The sequence below is a fragment of the Dipodomys spectabilis genome, unplaced genomic scaffold (assembly GCF_019054845.1).
Source record: "Dipodomys spectabilis isolate Male_0828 unplaced genomic scaffold, ASM1905484v1 ptg000034l, whole genome shotgun sequence".
NCBI lineage: Eukaryota > Metazoa > Chordata > Mammalia > Rodentia > Heteromyidae > Dipodomys > Dipodomys spectabilis.
In genome coordinates, this window is record NW_024870711.1 from 1,646,954 (window position 1) to 1,663,370 (window position 16,417).

A 16,417-nucleotide genomic window follows, 5' to 3' on the forward strand; every position below is an offset into this window, starting at 1 on the left:
CCATCAGGCCAGCTCAGTAGTGTGGCCATGCTACTGATAGAGCAGTGCAGAGGTATTGTTATTCAGGGCAGCCACTGAGGGAGAACCTGCGATTTCACCTAGAAGAATATAGATGCTTTCTCTTCCCTTCTGCTTTCTTAATGCCATGATGGCCATCTCTAGAGGATTGTATTCAAATTTGAAAAGAAGAGTAAGGGGAAAGGGAAATCTGGGAGAAAAGATTAAGAATAATTATGATGTAAATGAAATTCAAAGAAATGCAGAGAACATAGACAAGAGAAGTTTCATTAGGAAGTTGGTCCTATCTAGGATAGAATTCATATGTGTGTAATAGAAAGTCTGAGGCCTTTCTTCATCTGTGCCCAAACTGTGTCATAGCTACTAATTTAGGCATAGGTCCTTTAAAATATTTGCCTTACCTGTTGCTTCTAGACTTTTTTTTCCACATCAAAAGTGGTTGATAGTTATGTCCAGCATATATGTGTGTGTCTATATATATATATATTTCCTTCCTATGAATTGAAATACAAATTCTTTTTGCAGGGCTGGGAATGTGGCTTAGTAGTAGAGTGCTTGCCTAGCATGCATGAATCCTCCTTCGGTTCAAGTCCTCAGTACCACATAAAACAGAAAAAGCTGGAAATGGCACTGTGGTTCAAGTGGTGGGGAGCTAGCCTTGAGCAAAAAAGAAGCTAAGGGACAGTGCCCAGGCCCTGAGTTCAATCTCCCGGACTATCAAAAAAAATTCTTTTGGGGCTGGGAAGTTGGCTCAGTGGTAAAGTGCTTGCCTTGCATGCATGAGGCCCTGGGTTCGATTCCTCAGCACCACATAAGCAGAAAAAGCCAGAAGTGGCACTGTGGCATGAGTGGTAGAGTGCTAGCCTTGAGCTGAAGAGCTGAGGGACAGCGCCCAGAGTTCAGGCCCATGACCGACAAAAAAGAAAAATTCTTTTTGCATAAGAGATATAGAGTGTCCAGAATCAGATTTTCAAGAGCACAGAGGCAATGGATAAGGGTGTGAACCTCTTGTTTTGGCTGACTATTTAAGAGTACCACATTTCATGGAAGATTGTGACAATGGATAGAGCTAATATTTAAGCAAATATGACAGTCTAACTGGAAAAAATTTCCGAAGGAATTGAGAAAGAGTACTGTGACAAAGGGGGGATTGGGAGGGTGTCCGTGTGCTGAGATGGCTGTGTCTATTGTCAGTGTTTGTCAGTGTGTGATGGACATGGAGTGGGCTGCGGCTGTCCTGTATGAAGTGGGTCACCGTGATGGAAGCCAGCTCAAGGAGGTGGGAAAGCTGGTTCTTCATGTTCCTGCTGCTGCACTGGGCAGAGAGCAGATACGCCCCAGCATCTGCTAGGTAAAGATTTGGGGAGAGTTATCCTAGTCTCCTTTTAATCTTGCAGGCAATCGAGGGCTAGACTATTGAGTTCTCTCTTTTTTTTTTTTTTTTTTGGTTGGTCATGGGGCTTGAACTCTGGGCCTGGGCGCTGTCCCTCAGCTCTTTAGCTGAAGGCTAGCACTCTACCACTTGAGTGTCAGTCCCACTTCTGGCCTTTTCTGCTTATGTGGTGCTGTGGAATCAAACCCAGGGCCTCATGCATGCAAGGCAAGCACTCTACCACTGAGCCACCTTCCCAGCCCCTATTAAGTTCTTTAAAAAGCAGCTTGGATCATCTTTTTTTTTTTTTTTTTTCCTTCTTCAGCTCCAAAGAGCCGGCTCCAAAACCGCCTGCTGTTCCATTTGGCTCACAAGGTATTTTCTGTTTTTAATCTCCCTTTTTCTGTTTGGAAAACATTTCTCTAGTGTCCATCTTGTCACCAACGATAGTGAAAGGTACTTAACTAGAATCTAGCTGGCAGTGTTAAAAGGATTTTCCCCTCTTGGCTCTTTATCTGCTTAATGTATTCACAGGTGTCAGGTTCTGGTCCCTTGGAGGGCAGTCATGGTTGGTGTGGATGCCACATGAGTTGAAAACATGGGATACTTGACTTTTTGAGCTTGGCTATCTCAATCAGATGATCTCTAGTTCTATACATTTTCCTGTAAACAATTTCATTCGTAATGGCCAAATTATATTCCATTGTATATACATACCACACATTCTTTATTTCTTCATTGGTTGTTGGATATCTAGGCTGATTCCACAGTTTGGCTGCTCTGAGTAAAGCTTCAGTAAAGATGGGAATGCAGGTATTTATCTTGTGAATTGATTTACCCTCCTTCAGATATCTGCTCAAGAGTGTTACAGCAGAGTCAAAAGGTAGATTGATTTTTAGTATTGTGAGGCAACTCCATACTGATTTCACAGTGGTTGCACAAATTTACATTCCCACCAACAGTGTGTTTCCACTACTGTGGATCTTTATGTGTCTTTTCTCCTACAATTTTAGTTCAATGATGAGAAAAAATTAATGAACTTTCATCAAAATCTTCAAGATATCACAGAAGATCAGCTCAGTTTGGCCTCAATCCACTATATGCGATCTCATTACCAAGAAGCTATTGATATATATAAGCGAATACTACTGGATAACAGGTTTGTGGCCTTTCATACCTAGTCCTAATCTCATTTTGCTAATTTCAGGGTTTTGGGGGGGTTTTTTTTGTCGGTCATGGGGCCTGAACTCTGGGCCTGGGCACTGTTCCTCAGCTCTTCAGCTCAAGATTAGCACTCTACCACTTGAGCCACAGAACCACTTCTGGTTTTTCTGGTGGTTTATTAGAGATAGGCGTCTCATGGACTTTGCTGATTGGGCTGGCTTTGAACCACGATTCTCAGATCTGAGCCTCCTGAGTAGCTGGGATTATAGGCGTGAGCCACTGGGCACCTGGTGCTTCAAGCTCTTGCTTAGCTTTTTTGTTTAAGGCTGGTTCTTTACCACTTGAACCATACTTCCTCTTTCAGCTTTTTGCTGGTTAATTGGAGACAAGACTTTCCCAGATGTTGTCTGCTCGGGCTGGCTTCAAATCTTGATCCTCAGATCTCACATAGCTAGGATTACTGGCGTGAGCCACTGGTGCCCGGCCTGTTATTTCTTTTATAGGTAGTTTGGCTGAGTAATTAGTATTCTTTGGATCTAGAACTCCATGAGTTTAATCTGTTTACTTGATTATCTAGTATTTTTTTTTTTTTTTTTGGTCGGTCCTGGGGCTTGAACTCTGGGCTTGGGCGTTGTCTCTGCGTTCTTCAGCTCAAGGTGAGTGCTCTACTGCTTGAACCACAGCGCCACTTCTGGTTTTCTAGTGGTTTATTGGAGATAAGAGTCTCAAGGACTTTCCTGCCCAGGCTGGCTTTGAACTGTGACCCTCAGATCTCAGCCTCCTGTGTAGCTAGGATTACAGGCATGAGCCACCAGCGCTGGCTCTAGTATTTCTTTACAGATTGTTTAAGCTTAGTTTTCTCTATTTTTTAAAAAATTATTACCCATGTAAGGACTATTTTTAGACCCTTTTGTTTCCTCCTGATATACTGGTATTTATACCAATAAATACATGCTGTTGTAATATATTTAATTACAAACATTTATATGTATTACTGTATGTGCTTTCATGTAAAATAATTATCCTTTTTTTTGTTGTTGTTGGTTGTGGCACTTGAACTCTGGGCCTGGGCGCTGTCCCTCAGCTCTTCTGCTCAAGGCTAGCGCTCTACCACTTGAGCCACGGCACCACTTCTGGCTCTTTCCGTTTATGTGGTGCAGAGGAATCGAACCCAGAGCCTCATGCATGCGGGGCAAGCACTCTACCACTGAGCCACCTTCCCAGCCCAATCCTTTTGTTTTTTATTGCACCTTTGAGAGTGATATCACCCCTGTTAAAAATGCATCGTCTAAGCCAGGAGTGGATGACTCATGCTTTTAATCCCAGCTACTCTGGAGGCTGAAATCTGATGATCATGGTTCGAAGCCAGCCTGGGCAGGAAACTCTTATGAGACTCTTATATCCAATAAATTACTCAAAGAAGGTAGAAGTGGCACTGTAGCTAAGTGGTAGAGTATTTACCTTGAGCAAAAGAATCCCAGGGACAGTGCCTAGACCCAGAGTTCAAGCCCTAAGACTAGCAAAAACAAACAAAAATGTGTTGACTGGACTGTCATGGGGCACTCTTATAATGTTAGCTATTTAGGAAGTGGAAGATTGAGAGTCCCAAGTTTGGTCTGGACAAAGGTAGCAAGACTTGGTGTCAAAAATAAAATAAAACCAATCCAGCAACTTTGGAGGTAGAGATTGGAGGATTGTGGTTTGAGGCCCGCTTAAGCAAAAAGTTAGTGAGACACTATGTCAAAAGAAGAAGCCAGGCATGATGGTTTACGCCTCTAATTCCAGCTACCTATGAGGTGAATATAGGAGAATTGTGATGAAAAGCCAGCTAGAGCAAAAGCACAATGCCTGAAAAACTAACTAAAGCAAAAGAGCTGGCAGCGTGGCTATACCACTATCAAAAACAAGGCTCAAGTGATGGCAGACTGGCTTAACAGGAGGCCCTAGACTCACTGCCCAGTGTTGGAAAGAAGAAAGGAGGGAAGAGAGAAAGAGAGGAAAACAGAGAGAGGAGGAAATACTTGCAGAAAGAATGAGAAACCAATGATTCTGAAGAATTAGCATCCAACTTCACCACTTAACCCTTGTCTTTCTCCCATCTCCAGATCGCATCTACCTTCCCTCCTTCCTCCTAAATTGTCTCCAGTCTCCGGCCAGTTTTCATTACCAGTCTTTGGGCCTACCTGCCATCATTATCTATTCCCTGTACACTGTGTGCTTATTTGCTTATACTTCATTGTAGCCTGTGTTCACATCTCAGGATGAGCAGCATAACCTTTTCCCTTGCTTTTCTTTTCTTTTTTTTTTTGGGTCCGTTCATGGGGCCTGAACTCTGGGCCTGGGCGCTGTCCCTCAGCTCTTCAGCTCAAGGCTAGCGCTCTACCACTTGAGCAGCCACAGCGCCACTTCCGGCTTTTTTCCTTATGTGGTGCTGAGGAATCGAACCCAGGGCCTCAGGCATGCAAGGCAAGCGCTCTACCACTGAGCCACCTTCCCAGCCCCTTCCCTTGCTTTTCTAGTTGTTATCTTGTACTCTGCTCACATCAGAGCACCCCTCAAAGGCCAGGCAAGGTAACACATGCCTGTAATTCCTAGCTGCTGGGGAGTCTAAGGGGGAAAGATCACCAATTTGAGGTTGGTCTGGGCAACATAGGAAGAACCTAGTTCAAACACAATAATAAATAAAAGTAAAGACTGAATGTACTGAAATATATATGACAAAGCAAATAGAGAAAAAATGCACTGATTCTATCTTGCTTGCTTTCTTGCAAGGCAAATAGTTGTCCTGTCCTTGTCTACCCAAGCTTTGTAGTCTGACAGCATTTCTGAGGAACACTTAAACTATTAATCCTGCATCTCTCCCCCTTCATTCACATAGAGAGTACCTGGCTCTCAACGTTTACGTGGCCCTCTGCTACTACAAGTTGGATTACTATGATGTGTCTCAAGAGGTTCTAGCTGTTTACCTTCAGCAAATACCTGATAGTACCATCGCACTCAATCTTAAGGCCTGTAATCATTTTCGACTTTACAATGGCAAAGCAGCTGAGGTAGGGATGCAAATATGTTTCTAATTGCCTTACCTCCAATTGAATTACCTTACAGGTTCCAAATATTCTTAAGCTCTGTCATCTGTGAGGCTTCATTAATACCCTGTAGTCATTGCCACTATGATTCTGTAGGAAACTAATGATATACATATTGAGGTTTTTTGTGGTTTGTGTCTGCACGTGCATGCACCCACACATGTACACTGATCCTGGGGCTTGAACCCAGGGCCTAGGCACTGTCCCTGAGCTTTAATCTCTCAAGGTTAGCCCTCTACCACACGAGCCACAGTTCTGCTTCCCATTGTTAAGTTGAATGATGGAAGAAAAGAGTCTCACAGACTTTTCTGCCTGGGATGGCTTTGAACTGTGGTCTTCAGATCTCAGCCTCCTGAATTGCTAGGATTACAGGTGTGAGCTACCAGTGCCCAGCCTCTTTACTTTCTTATCATCATTGAAGAGTGCCTAAGAAAATGTGTATGTGTGTGTGTGTGTTTAAACAATTTATCTCATTGTTTTAGTTTTTAGTATGAGCATCAACTTGAATACTCTAGCCCAATGATTATCAAAATATGATCTGGAGCCAGGTGTGGTAGTACATACCTATAATCCCAGCTACTTAGGAGTTGGAGATAGGAGAATTATGAGCTCAAGTCCAGCACAAAGTTATTGAGACCTTATCTCAAAAACAGAATAAAACAATGAGTCTGGAGGGTGTGATTCAAATGATAAGACATTTTCTCTCCGAAAGTGTGAGGCCCTGGGTTCAATCCCAAGTAGTAGGGGGAAAAAAATGTGATCTGGGACCCAGGGCCTTTCACTCTCTGGGTAGCAGCAGGGTCTGAGAGTTAGGAAGTGAGGTAGATGGAAGCCCAAGTGGATCTGGATGGAGAGAGGGAGGGGCCAGTTGTATGGCAGCAACTCCAGGGATGGGAGGGGCTCAGGTCTGGGTGGAGCCTGAGGACCAAAGGTGAGCATAATGCTTACAAGCATCTCAGTCACTTTTGGCCTGGCATCTCATTGGTCATCCTGAGTATCTGCCCAGCCCATTTGGCTGTCCTCTAATAAGCCAGACTTTGTAGAGGCTTGTGAGAAATGTCCAACAGCCACTCTTCTCAGTAAATTTTTGTGGGTTAATCTAGTTTTTCAATAAAAATCTTTGAGATCCTTATAATTTAAGAGTATAAAAGGGATCTTGAGTCCAAAAAACTTGAAAACTGCTGAGCCAGCTTAGCATTACCCAAAATGAGAGAACTGCTGCTGTGGACAAGAAATGAATAAAAGGATTGCTGAGCAGACGTGAGCTCCCAGCTGAGATCAGGCAGAATGAGCGTGGGGGACACAGAGAGAACAATCAAGAACGCTATGATTTTATCTAGAAAGCTTAGTGACTCACTGGTGGAGACAGAAAAAAATGAGAGGAAGATTACTCAGAAGCATGACTTGGCAGGGTCGGAAGAATGGAAAGTCGGGGAAGGGGATAGAGCGCCTCAAGCCTCAGTGAATACACTTTTGGAGATGATGACTTTTTGTTTTAAGGTGAGTTAATGGGGAAAGAGAATGCAGAAGAGACACAATGGACCTAGTGCATTCTAATACTTGAGTAGTGTGATTTAAATGAAGTTGAAGAATCAGCCTCATTAAAGGCTCACCTCCTAAACACTGTGTGTGTCTGTGTCTCTGTGTGTGTCTGTGTACTGGGGCTTGAACTCAGCACACACTCACTTAAGTGGCTTTTTTTTTTTTTATAGTTCGGTCGTGGGGCCTGAACTCTGGGCCTGGGCGCTGTCCCTCAGCTCTTCAGCTCAAGGCTAGCGCTCTACCACTTGAGCCACAGTGCCACTTCCAGCCTTTTTTTTTCTTTTTTGCTTATGTGGTGCTGAGGAATCGAACCCAGGGCCTCATGCATGCAAGGCAAGCGCTCTACCACTGAGCCACCTTCCCAGCCCCTCACTTAAGTGGCTTTTATTGCTCAAGGCTGGCACTCTACCATTTGAGCTACAGGTTCACTTCTTTTTTTTTTTTCCTCCAGTTCTGTGGTTTGAGCCTGGGAGCTGCCCCTGAGCTTCTTCCTCTCAAGGCTAACACTCTACCACCTGAGTCTTAGCACCACTTCCAGTGTTTTCTTTTTCTTTTTCTTTTTTTTTGGGTCCAGTCATGGGGCCTGAACTCTAGGCCTGGGCGCTGTCCCTCAGCTCTTCAGCTCAAGGCTAGCACTCTACCACTTGAGCCCCAGCGCCACTTCCGGATTTTTTTTTTCTGCTTATGTGGTGCTGAGGAATCGAATCCAGGGCCTCATGCATGCAAGGCAAGCGCTCTACCACTGAGCCACCTTCCCAGCCCCACTTCCAGTGTTTTCTATTTATGTGAGTACTGAGGAATTGAACCCAGGGCTTCATGCATGCTAGGCAAGCACTCTACCTCTAAGCCACACTCTCAGCCAGCTTCACTTCTTTTTGCTGGCTCCGAACTTTGGTCCTCTGATCTCCGCCTCCTGAGCTGCAAGGATTACAAGTATGAGCCACCAGCACTTGGCTTCTCCTAAACACTTGTCACTGAAAATGAAGATCCTCTTGAGGAGTCCTCAGGCTTGAGTGCACTTGTTTACAAACTTGTTACCTAAGTATAAGCTTAAGACACCAAACCATTATATTCATTTGTTAAAGTATGGGCAATAACAAGTACATTGACTTAGAGTCATGAGGCTAAATGAGAGTAACTATTAGTCTTTATAAACTAGAAAGCATTTTGTAAAACATGTGAGTTAAGAATTATACCTCTGGGAGCTGGGAATGTGGTTCAGTGGTAGAATGTTTGCCTGCATGAGGTTTGAATCCTTAGTACCACATAAACAGAAAAAGCTGGAAGTGGTGCTATGGTTCAAGTGGTAGAGTGCTGGCTTTGAGCAAATGAAGCTCAGGGAGAGTGCCCAGGCCCTGAGTTCAAGCCCCAGGACAGACAAAGAAAAAAGAATTACACTTTGGACTGGATGCTTGTGGTGCATGTCTATAATCCTAGCTACTCAGGAGGCTGAGATCTGAGGATTGCAGTTCAAAGCCAGCCCAGGGAGGAAAGTCTGTGACACTCCTTATATCCAATTAACCACAAAAAGCTGGAAGTGAAGAGGTCGATCAAGTGTTCAGAGACAGTGCCCAGGTCCTGAGTTAAAGTCCCAGCACCAGCACAAAGAAAAAACCAAAAACAAAAGCTACACCTCTGTTACTTTCATCAGTCTTTCCTTTTTGTATTGCAGGCAGAACTCAAAAGCTTGATGGACAATGCTTCATCACCCTTTGAATTTGCTAAAGAACTCATCCGGCACAACCTGGTGAATAACTATTTCCTGGCTTCAGTCCTAAGTCTACTTGGGTACATCATAGCAATTAGAATGCGGAATGAAAGGAAATGCCTCAGCAAATGCTGCTTTTCTCCACAGGAATGCCTCCTTACTCTAGGAGAGAGAAAGTGAATTTAAAATATCAGTCTCCCAGCGGGAGGGGTGGCAGGATCTCTCCATGTTGCCCAGGCTGGCCTAGAAATCCTTTGCTCAAGCAATCCTCCTGCCTCAGCCTCTCAAGGAGGTGACTGTGGTGTCCACCACCATTTTTATTTAATGCTTGAGTTGGGGCCCAGGTCCAATTTTTTAAAAGCTTCCCAGGTGAATATAATATCCAGCTCAAGGTAAAGAAATACTATCTGTGCAGATGACTGGAAGAGACATATCAGCAATTAAGTAAATAGAAATTATCTTAGGAAAGTGGAATTAGATAAGAATATGGAATTTTTTCTTTCTCAATTTGAAATGCTGTATATAAGATTTTTTTTCCCCTAAATGAACACATTGCTCGTGTGTGTGTGTGTGTGTGTGTGTGTGTGTGTGTGTGTGTGTGTATTTATTTATTTATTTTTTGCTGGCCGTGGGCCTGGGCGCTGTCCTTCAGTTCTTCAACTCAAGGCTAGCACTCTACCACTTGAGGCACAGTGCCATTTCTGGCTTTTTCTTATGTGGTACTGAGGAATCAAACCCAGGGTCTCATGCATGCAAGGCAAGTACTCTACCACTGAGCCACCTTCCCAGCCCCTCATATATAATTTTTTAAAAAGCCTGAAAAATAGCCAGGTGCCAGTGGCTCACACCTGTAATGCTAGCTATTCAAGAGGCTGAGATCAGAGGATTGCAATTTGAAGCCCAACTGGGCAGAAAAGTCCCAGTGAAACTCTTCCAGTTAACTGCTTAAAAGCCAGAAGTGGTACTGTGGCTTAAGTGGTAGAGCACTAACTTTGAGCACAAAGAGGCTCAGGGACAGCACCCAGATCCTGAGTTCAAGCCCCACAACTGATAAAAGCCTGAAAAAATGTGGCAGCAGTATAAATGGTTAAGAATATCAATTGTTGAAGACAAACTTGCAGTTAAAATCATACTACACAAGATATAAGGCTTTGTAACTTCAAGGAAGTGACTTGACATTGCTTGGTTTGAGCGATCTCATATGTAGAATGGAGAAAAGTAGAACACCTAGCTTTTTTTTGGGGGGGGGGTCCGGTTGTGGGGCCTGAACTCTGGACCTGGGCACTGTCCCTCAGCTCTTCAGCTCAAGGCTAGCGTGTACCACTTGAGCCACAGTGCCACTTCCAGCTTTTTTCTTTTTGCTTATATGGTGCTGAGGAATCAAACCCAGGGCCTCAGGCATGCAGGGCAAGCACTCTACCACTGAGCCACCTTCCCAGCCTGCCTCCCTTTTTTTTCTTTTTACTTTTTTTTTTTTTTTCCAGTTGTGGGGCTTGAACTCTGGGCTTGGGCACTGTTCCTGTGCTCTTCAGCTCAAGGCGAGCTCTCTACTGCTTGAGCCACAGCGCCACTTCCAGTTTTCTAGTGGTTTATTGGAGATAAGAGTTTCATGGACTTTCCTGCCCGGGCTGGCTTTGAATTGTGATCCTCAGATCTCAGCTTCCTGAGGAGCTAGTATTACAGGCATGAGCCACCAGCGCCCGGCTTCTTTTTACTTGTTAAACAAGGTCTTGTTACATAGCCCATGTTGACCTCAAATTCCAGATCCATCTGCCTCGGCCTGTGAGTGCTGGGATTATAGGCAAGTGCCACCATTCCTGACATGAGCCTGCAGTTTGACTACATCCTGTCATGTGTGGAATTTTCCACTGTGGCATCATGTCAGTACTCAAAAATTCAGATTTTGGACCTTTGGATTAGTGATTCTCAACCTGTGGGAAGCATGTAGAAAATGGGGCTGTAATTGTCATCCTGTAGCTCAGTTTCTATGGAAACTGCAAACATGTGGAGAAAACAGAAGGAAACGTCCTTTGGTTTAGTTAAAAGGGTTAATTTGTGACTTGGGAGACTAAGTTTATTAGTGTACTGGGAACAAAAACCAGTCTGGGGTTGTCAAGAATAAGAGGGCAAATATGACTTAGAAGCAATAAGCAACATACTTTTGAAGTAGAAAAACAGGGCACTATCCAGAGACAACAATGCAACCAAGTGGAAGAGTGTTGAAGAGAACAAAATCCTGTGTGTTTAAAGTGGAGAAGTTGGGCCAGTGTTCTGGGAAGTTTGAGGACAAGGATGACTAATGGGGAAACAAAGTCTAGATGGGGGTAGAAGTGGCGGGATCAGGAAGATAGGTGGAGGAATTATCCTTAACAAGAGAGGGGACATTGCAGAGGAACAAAAAAAGATAAGCAAAATAGTTGTTCTAAGAAACGAGATTGTGTGGCTCACACCAGAGATTTTCATCATGTATGTGAAACAATATATACTCAACTGGGTCAGTAGACTTGGTTGTGAAACTTTGTGTGTGTGTGTGTGTGTGTGTGTGTGTGTGTGTGTTTATTACTGTTTTTGAAGTTTTTCTTTGTGGCACTCATGATCATCTGATGACATACTCATTCATTCATTCTTTGAAGGGCACCTCCTCCATACTTGTATAGTTAATATGGAAGTGACATATTTCTGCTGAAACAAGTGCTTATTAAGAACAGGCATGTAGATGCCACTGAGTATTTACTGAATTAAATATTACCTACCATGTGCTACCCATTTAGCCCACTTCAACTCATTTAATCCTCAGAATAACTCTGAAAGGTAGAGATGGAGGAAAGCTATAAGAGGCTCAGAAAGCTTATATATAAATTTCATCTTCCATTGTTGCTTTTGTGATGCTGGAAACCAAGTCATCATGGAGTTTGTTTGCTTTTGTCAGTCATGGGGCTTGAACTCTGGGCCCGGGCGCTGTCCCTGAGTTCTTCAGCTCAAGGTGAGTGCTCTACCACTTGAGCCACAGTGCCACGTCCGGTTTTTTGGTGGTTAATTGGAGATAAGAGTTTCATGGACTTTCTTGCCTGGTCTGGCTTTGAATTGCGATCCTCAGATCTCAGCCTCCTCATTAGCTAGGATTATAGGCATGAGCCACCAGCACCCAGTTTATCATGGATTTTTTGATGTAGAATGTCTAGATAGAAAGAAATTGTATTAATTATCAGCTATTTTATTTGTTTTCTGGGATGAGGTTATAGATTGTTGTTAGATAGTATGCATACTCAACATACATGAGACTCTAGATTTGATCCATAGCACCAATATAGACAAACACATCTTAAAAAGCAGGGCAGGGTGAAAACAAAATCAAGAAAGATTTTCTGCATTCTTTTTTTTTTTGGAGGGGGGTCAGTTGTGGGGCTTGAACTTTGGGCTTGGGCGCTGTCCCTGGGCTCTTCAGTTCAAGGCGAGTGCTCTACTGCTTGAGCCACAGTGCCACTTGTGGTTTTCTAGTGGTTTATTGGAGATAAGAATCTCATGGCTTTTCTGCCGGGGCTGGCTTTGAACTGTGATCCTCAGATCTCAGCCTCCTGAGTAGCTAGGATGACAGGCATAAGCCACTGGCATCTGGCTATTTTCTGCATTCTTAAGAGGAGAAAATGAAATCTGTACATCAAGCCTTAGGCTTTGCTGGAGGCAAAAACACCCAAGAACAAAGAAGAAAAGTCCTACTTTATTCTATTTCTTGCCATAATGTAATCAATAGTTTTCCTTCCATAAGGTCAGGGTCATTTGCAAATAGTTTCAAAAACATATTCTCTTAGAAATAAACATGATGACAACATCAGCCACAGTTCTTGGGGCTGGGTGCAACAAACACCAATGAAAAACTATATGATAAGATGCAGTGTATGACTGAGAATGTGGCTTAGTGGTAGAGTGCTTGCCTAGCATGCATGAAGCCCTGGGTTCAATTCCTCAGTACCATTAAACAGAAAAACCTGGAAGTGGCGCTTTAGCTCAAGTGGTAGAGTGCTAGCCTTGAGCAAAAGAAGCTCAGATATAGTGCCCAGGCCCTGAGTTCAAGCCTCAGGACTGGTAAAAAAAAAAAAAACAACAAAAAACAGATGCGGTGTATGAATGATGCAGTACTATGAGTGAAAGATGCAGTACTATGGATGAAGAAGGGAAAGAAGACAATGATGATAGAGATAGGTTTTAGCCACAGTGGAAGTAAGTTAACATAGGATGATTAGAAGGATCAAGGGAAGGAAAAGAAGGGGATAAAAAGCATGGGATCACTTAAGGTAATACTAAATTTAACCAACAGTAGAAGTTCCCAGTATGTTAACTGACCCAGAACTATGGTAACTGAACCCAGTTCATGATTAACATTTCCACTAACACATTGTACCTACATATGGCAGCAGTAACACAATTTCTCAATGTCTAGGTGGTTTTCCGAGGAGGTGAAGGGGCCTTGCAAGTCTTACCTCCTCTGGTTGACGTGATTCCCGAAGCCAGGCTAAACCTAGTGATTTACTATCTTCGTCAAGGTTAGAAAAATTTATCTTGTTCTTTCTTATAGCAACATATTTTAGAATATTTAATTGAACTATTTGTTGTATGTGTTAAATTCATAATTCTTCCTAAGATCTATCTGTACCAACTTCATAAGACAAAACTGATTTAGTAGTGCTTACCTGTTGTGTACTTTCTCTTATCTTCTCTCTCTTCTTCTGCCGCCCACCTTTTCTCTCTTGTTTTTGATTTTGCCCTTATCCTACTGTCCTCTCTGCCTTTTCTTTCTACTCATTTTCCATTGTTTTTCTTACCCTTTGCTGGTAGTTGTTCCTTTTTCTTGGGATGGCTTCAGGCATATAGATTAGCATAACTACCCATATTTTATATTTCAGATGATGTACAGGAAGCTTATAACTTAATTAAGGATCTGGAACCTACTACGCCACAGGTAACTAGAGCTGTACCTTTTTTTTTTTTTTTGGTCGACATGGGGCTTAAACTCTGGGCCTGGGTGCTATCCCTGAGCTTTTCAGCTCAAGGCTAGTGCTCTACCACTTTGAGCCACCGTGCCACTTCTGGTTTTCTGGTGGTTAACTGGAGATAAGAGTTTCATGGACTTTCCTACCTGGGCTGGCTTTGAACCGTGATCCTCAGATCTCAGCCTCCTGAGTAGCTAGTATTACAGGCATGAGCCCAGTTGAAACTACATTTTTACTGAACCAGTAATGTAGAAAGTAGAACTTCAGACATGTAGCTAGAGAATATTCTGGCTTGTAGAGTCCTAGGAAAGACCACATATATTAACCTAGGACTTTGTGTGTGTATGTATGCTAATACTAGGACTTGAACTCAGGGCTTTAAGCTTTCTTGTTCACATCAGGTGCTCTGCCACTTGAGTCATGAGTTCATTCTGGCATTCTGCTAGTTACTTGGAGATGAAGCCTCACAGACTTTTCTACCTATGTTGGCTTTGAACCTTGATCCTCTATGGCCTAGGAAAATGTGAGACTTTTGATAGAAGAATGTTACAGGCAGGCTGGGAATGTGGTATAGTGGTAAAGTGCTTGCTTAGCATTCATGAAGTCGTGGGTTTGATTCCTCAGTACCACATAAAGAGAAAAAGCTGGAAGTGGTGCTGTGGCTCAAGTGGTAGAGTGCTGGCTTGAGCAAAAGAAGCTCAGGGACAGTACTTAGGCCCTGAGTTCAAGCACCAGGACTGGCAAAAAAAAAGTGACAGGCTTTTTGCATTTGTTTTTGTTGGTCGTGGAGCTTGAACTGTATCAGTACCAGCGTTTGAATTCAGGGCCTCATGCTTACTTGGCTTGCTCATTCAACTAGTACTCTTACCACTTCAACTATGCCTATAATCTAGCTTTTTGTTGTTGGTAATCCTAGATTTGAACTCAGGGCCTGGGTGCTGTCCCTCAGCTCTTCGGCTCAAGGCTAGGGCTTTACCACTTAAGCCACAGTGCTACTTCCCATTTTCTAAGTGGTTTACTGGAGATAGTCTCAGGGACTTTACTGCCTAGGCTGGCTTTGAACCACAATCCTCAGATCTCAGCCTCCTGAGTAGCTAGGATTAGAGGGGTAAGCCCTGGCACCTGGCTGTTACAGGCTTTTTGATGTAGCTAAACTTCTTTATATGTATTTGGTCCCTCAAAAAGGGTTGAAGTGTGGTTGTTCATGCCTATACTCCTAGCTATCTGGAAGGCCAAGATCAAAAGAATCATTTGAAACTAGCCCAGGCCAAAACTGAGACAAGATAGCAGTTTCATGTTATAGAAATGCTCTTTACCAGGGATGGGAAGGTGGCTTAGTGGTAGAGCGCTTGCCTTGCATGCATGAGGCCCTGGGTTCAATTCCTCAGCACCACATAAGCAAAAAGAAAAAGCCAGAAGTGGCGCTGTGGCTCAAGTGGTAGAGTGCTAGCCTTGAGCTGAAGAGCTGAGGGACAGCGCCCAGGCCCAGAGTTCAGGCCCCACGACCAGACTCCCCCTCCCCCCCCCAAAAATGCTCTTTATCCTGCCTTGATCCCTGCCCCATATTTACACAAGTCAAAACAGGACTTTGCATCTCTTAATATATACAAATACTGTATATCAATCAAAAATATTTTAAGCTGGGCACCAAGAGCTCACAGCTACTCAGGAGGCTGAGATCTGAGGATAGTTTCAAGCCAGCCTGGGCAGAAAGTCCATGAGACTCCTATCTTCAGTAAAATTATCAAAAAGCAGGATGTGGAGCTGTGACTTGAGCAAAAGAAGCTCAGGGACAGCACCCCAGCTCTGAGTTCAAGCTCCAGGACTAGCACAAATATTTTAAAATCACTCTCTATTTAAAAAAAAAGCACCAGCAGTTTTAGTGTTGTTCTTTTAACGAACTCCCATAAATAAAAATGGATAAAACTGGGGCTGGGGGTTTAGCCCAACGGAAGGGTGCCCACCCAGTGCACACAAGGCCCTGGGTTCGGTCCTCAGCTCTGGAAAAAAAAAATGGATAAAACTACTAAGGGAAGTTATCTACTAAAAAAATTGAACCATGTCAGGGGGAAGAAGATGCAGACGAGCCCTTTGGACTCTAGAAGAGAAGTGGGAATCAGAAGGCATTTTTTTTGTTTTGTTTTTGAGGAAAAGGCTCAATAGTGAAGGTTATTATAGCACTGGAAATATACATGTTTATGCATATATTTATATATTATATATTTTTATTTTTATATAATACACAAGTATGTATATATACATAGATATGATATGTTTATAGAAAGTAGTAATAGGGCTGGGAAGGTGGCTCAGTGGTAGAGTGCTTGCCTTGCATGCATGAGGCCCTAGGTTTGATTCCTCAGCACCACATAAGCAGAGAAAACCTCATGTGGTAGAGTGCTAGCCTTGAGCTAAAGAGCTCAGGGACAGTGCCCAGGGCCACAACTGACAAAAAAAAAAAAAAAGAAAGAAAGAAAGAAGAAAAGTAATAGTAGCTGGTAAGGTAATAGAAATGATCATGAAAAAGCTTGACTAGAGG

The 16,417-nt window shown here is 43.3% G+C and overlaps 1 protein-coding gene and 1 long non-coding RNA gene across 3 annotated transcripts in view; one reads left to right on the top strand and one right to left on the bottom strand.

Moving 5' to 3' along the window:
- The window catches only part of Ttc26 (tetratricopeptide repeat domain 26), a 45,901-nt gene that overhangs the window by 11,933 nt on the left and 17,551 nt on the right, over positions 1-16,417 (top strand). For both annotated transcript variants that reach the window (XM_042677048.1, XM_042677047.1), the window contains exons 5-10: positions 1,716-1,765; positions 2,404-2,549; positions 5,433-5,604; positions 8,855-8,929; positions 13,329-13,431; positions 13,792-13,847. In XM_042677048.1, coding sequence (XP_042532982.1) covers positions 1,716-1,765; positions 2,404-2,549; positions 5,433-5,604; positions 8,855-8,929; positions 13,329-13,431; positions 13,792-13,847 — 602 coding nt within the window. The remainder of the gene's footprint in view (positions 1-1,715; positions 1,766-2,403; positions 2,550-5,432; positions 5,605-8,854; positions 8,930-13,328; positions 13,432-13,791; positions 13,848-16,417) is intronic.
- Positions 76-15,895, bottom strand: LOC122105763. The gene is made up of 3 exons (XR_006147093.1): positions 15,806-15,895; positions 11,067-11,072; positions 76-86 (listed from the first exon to the last, which is right to left on the bottom strand). It is a non-coding gene; the product is annotated as an uncharacterized LOC122105763 (long non-coding RNA).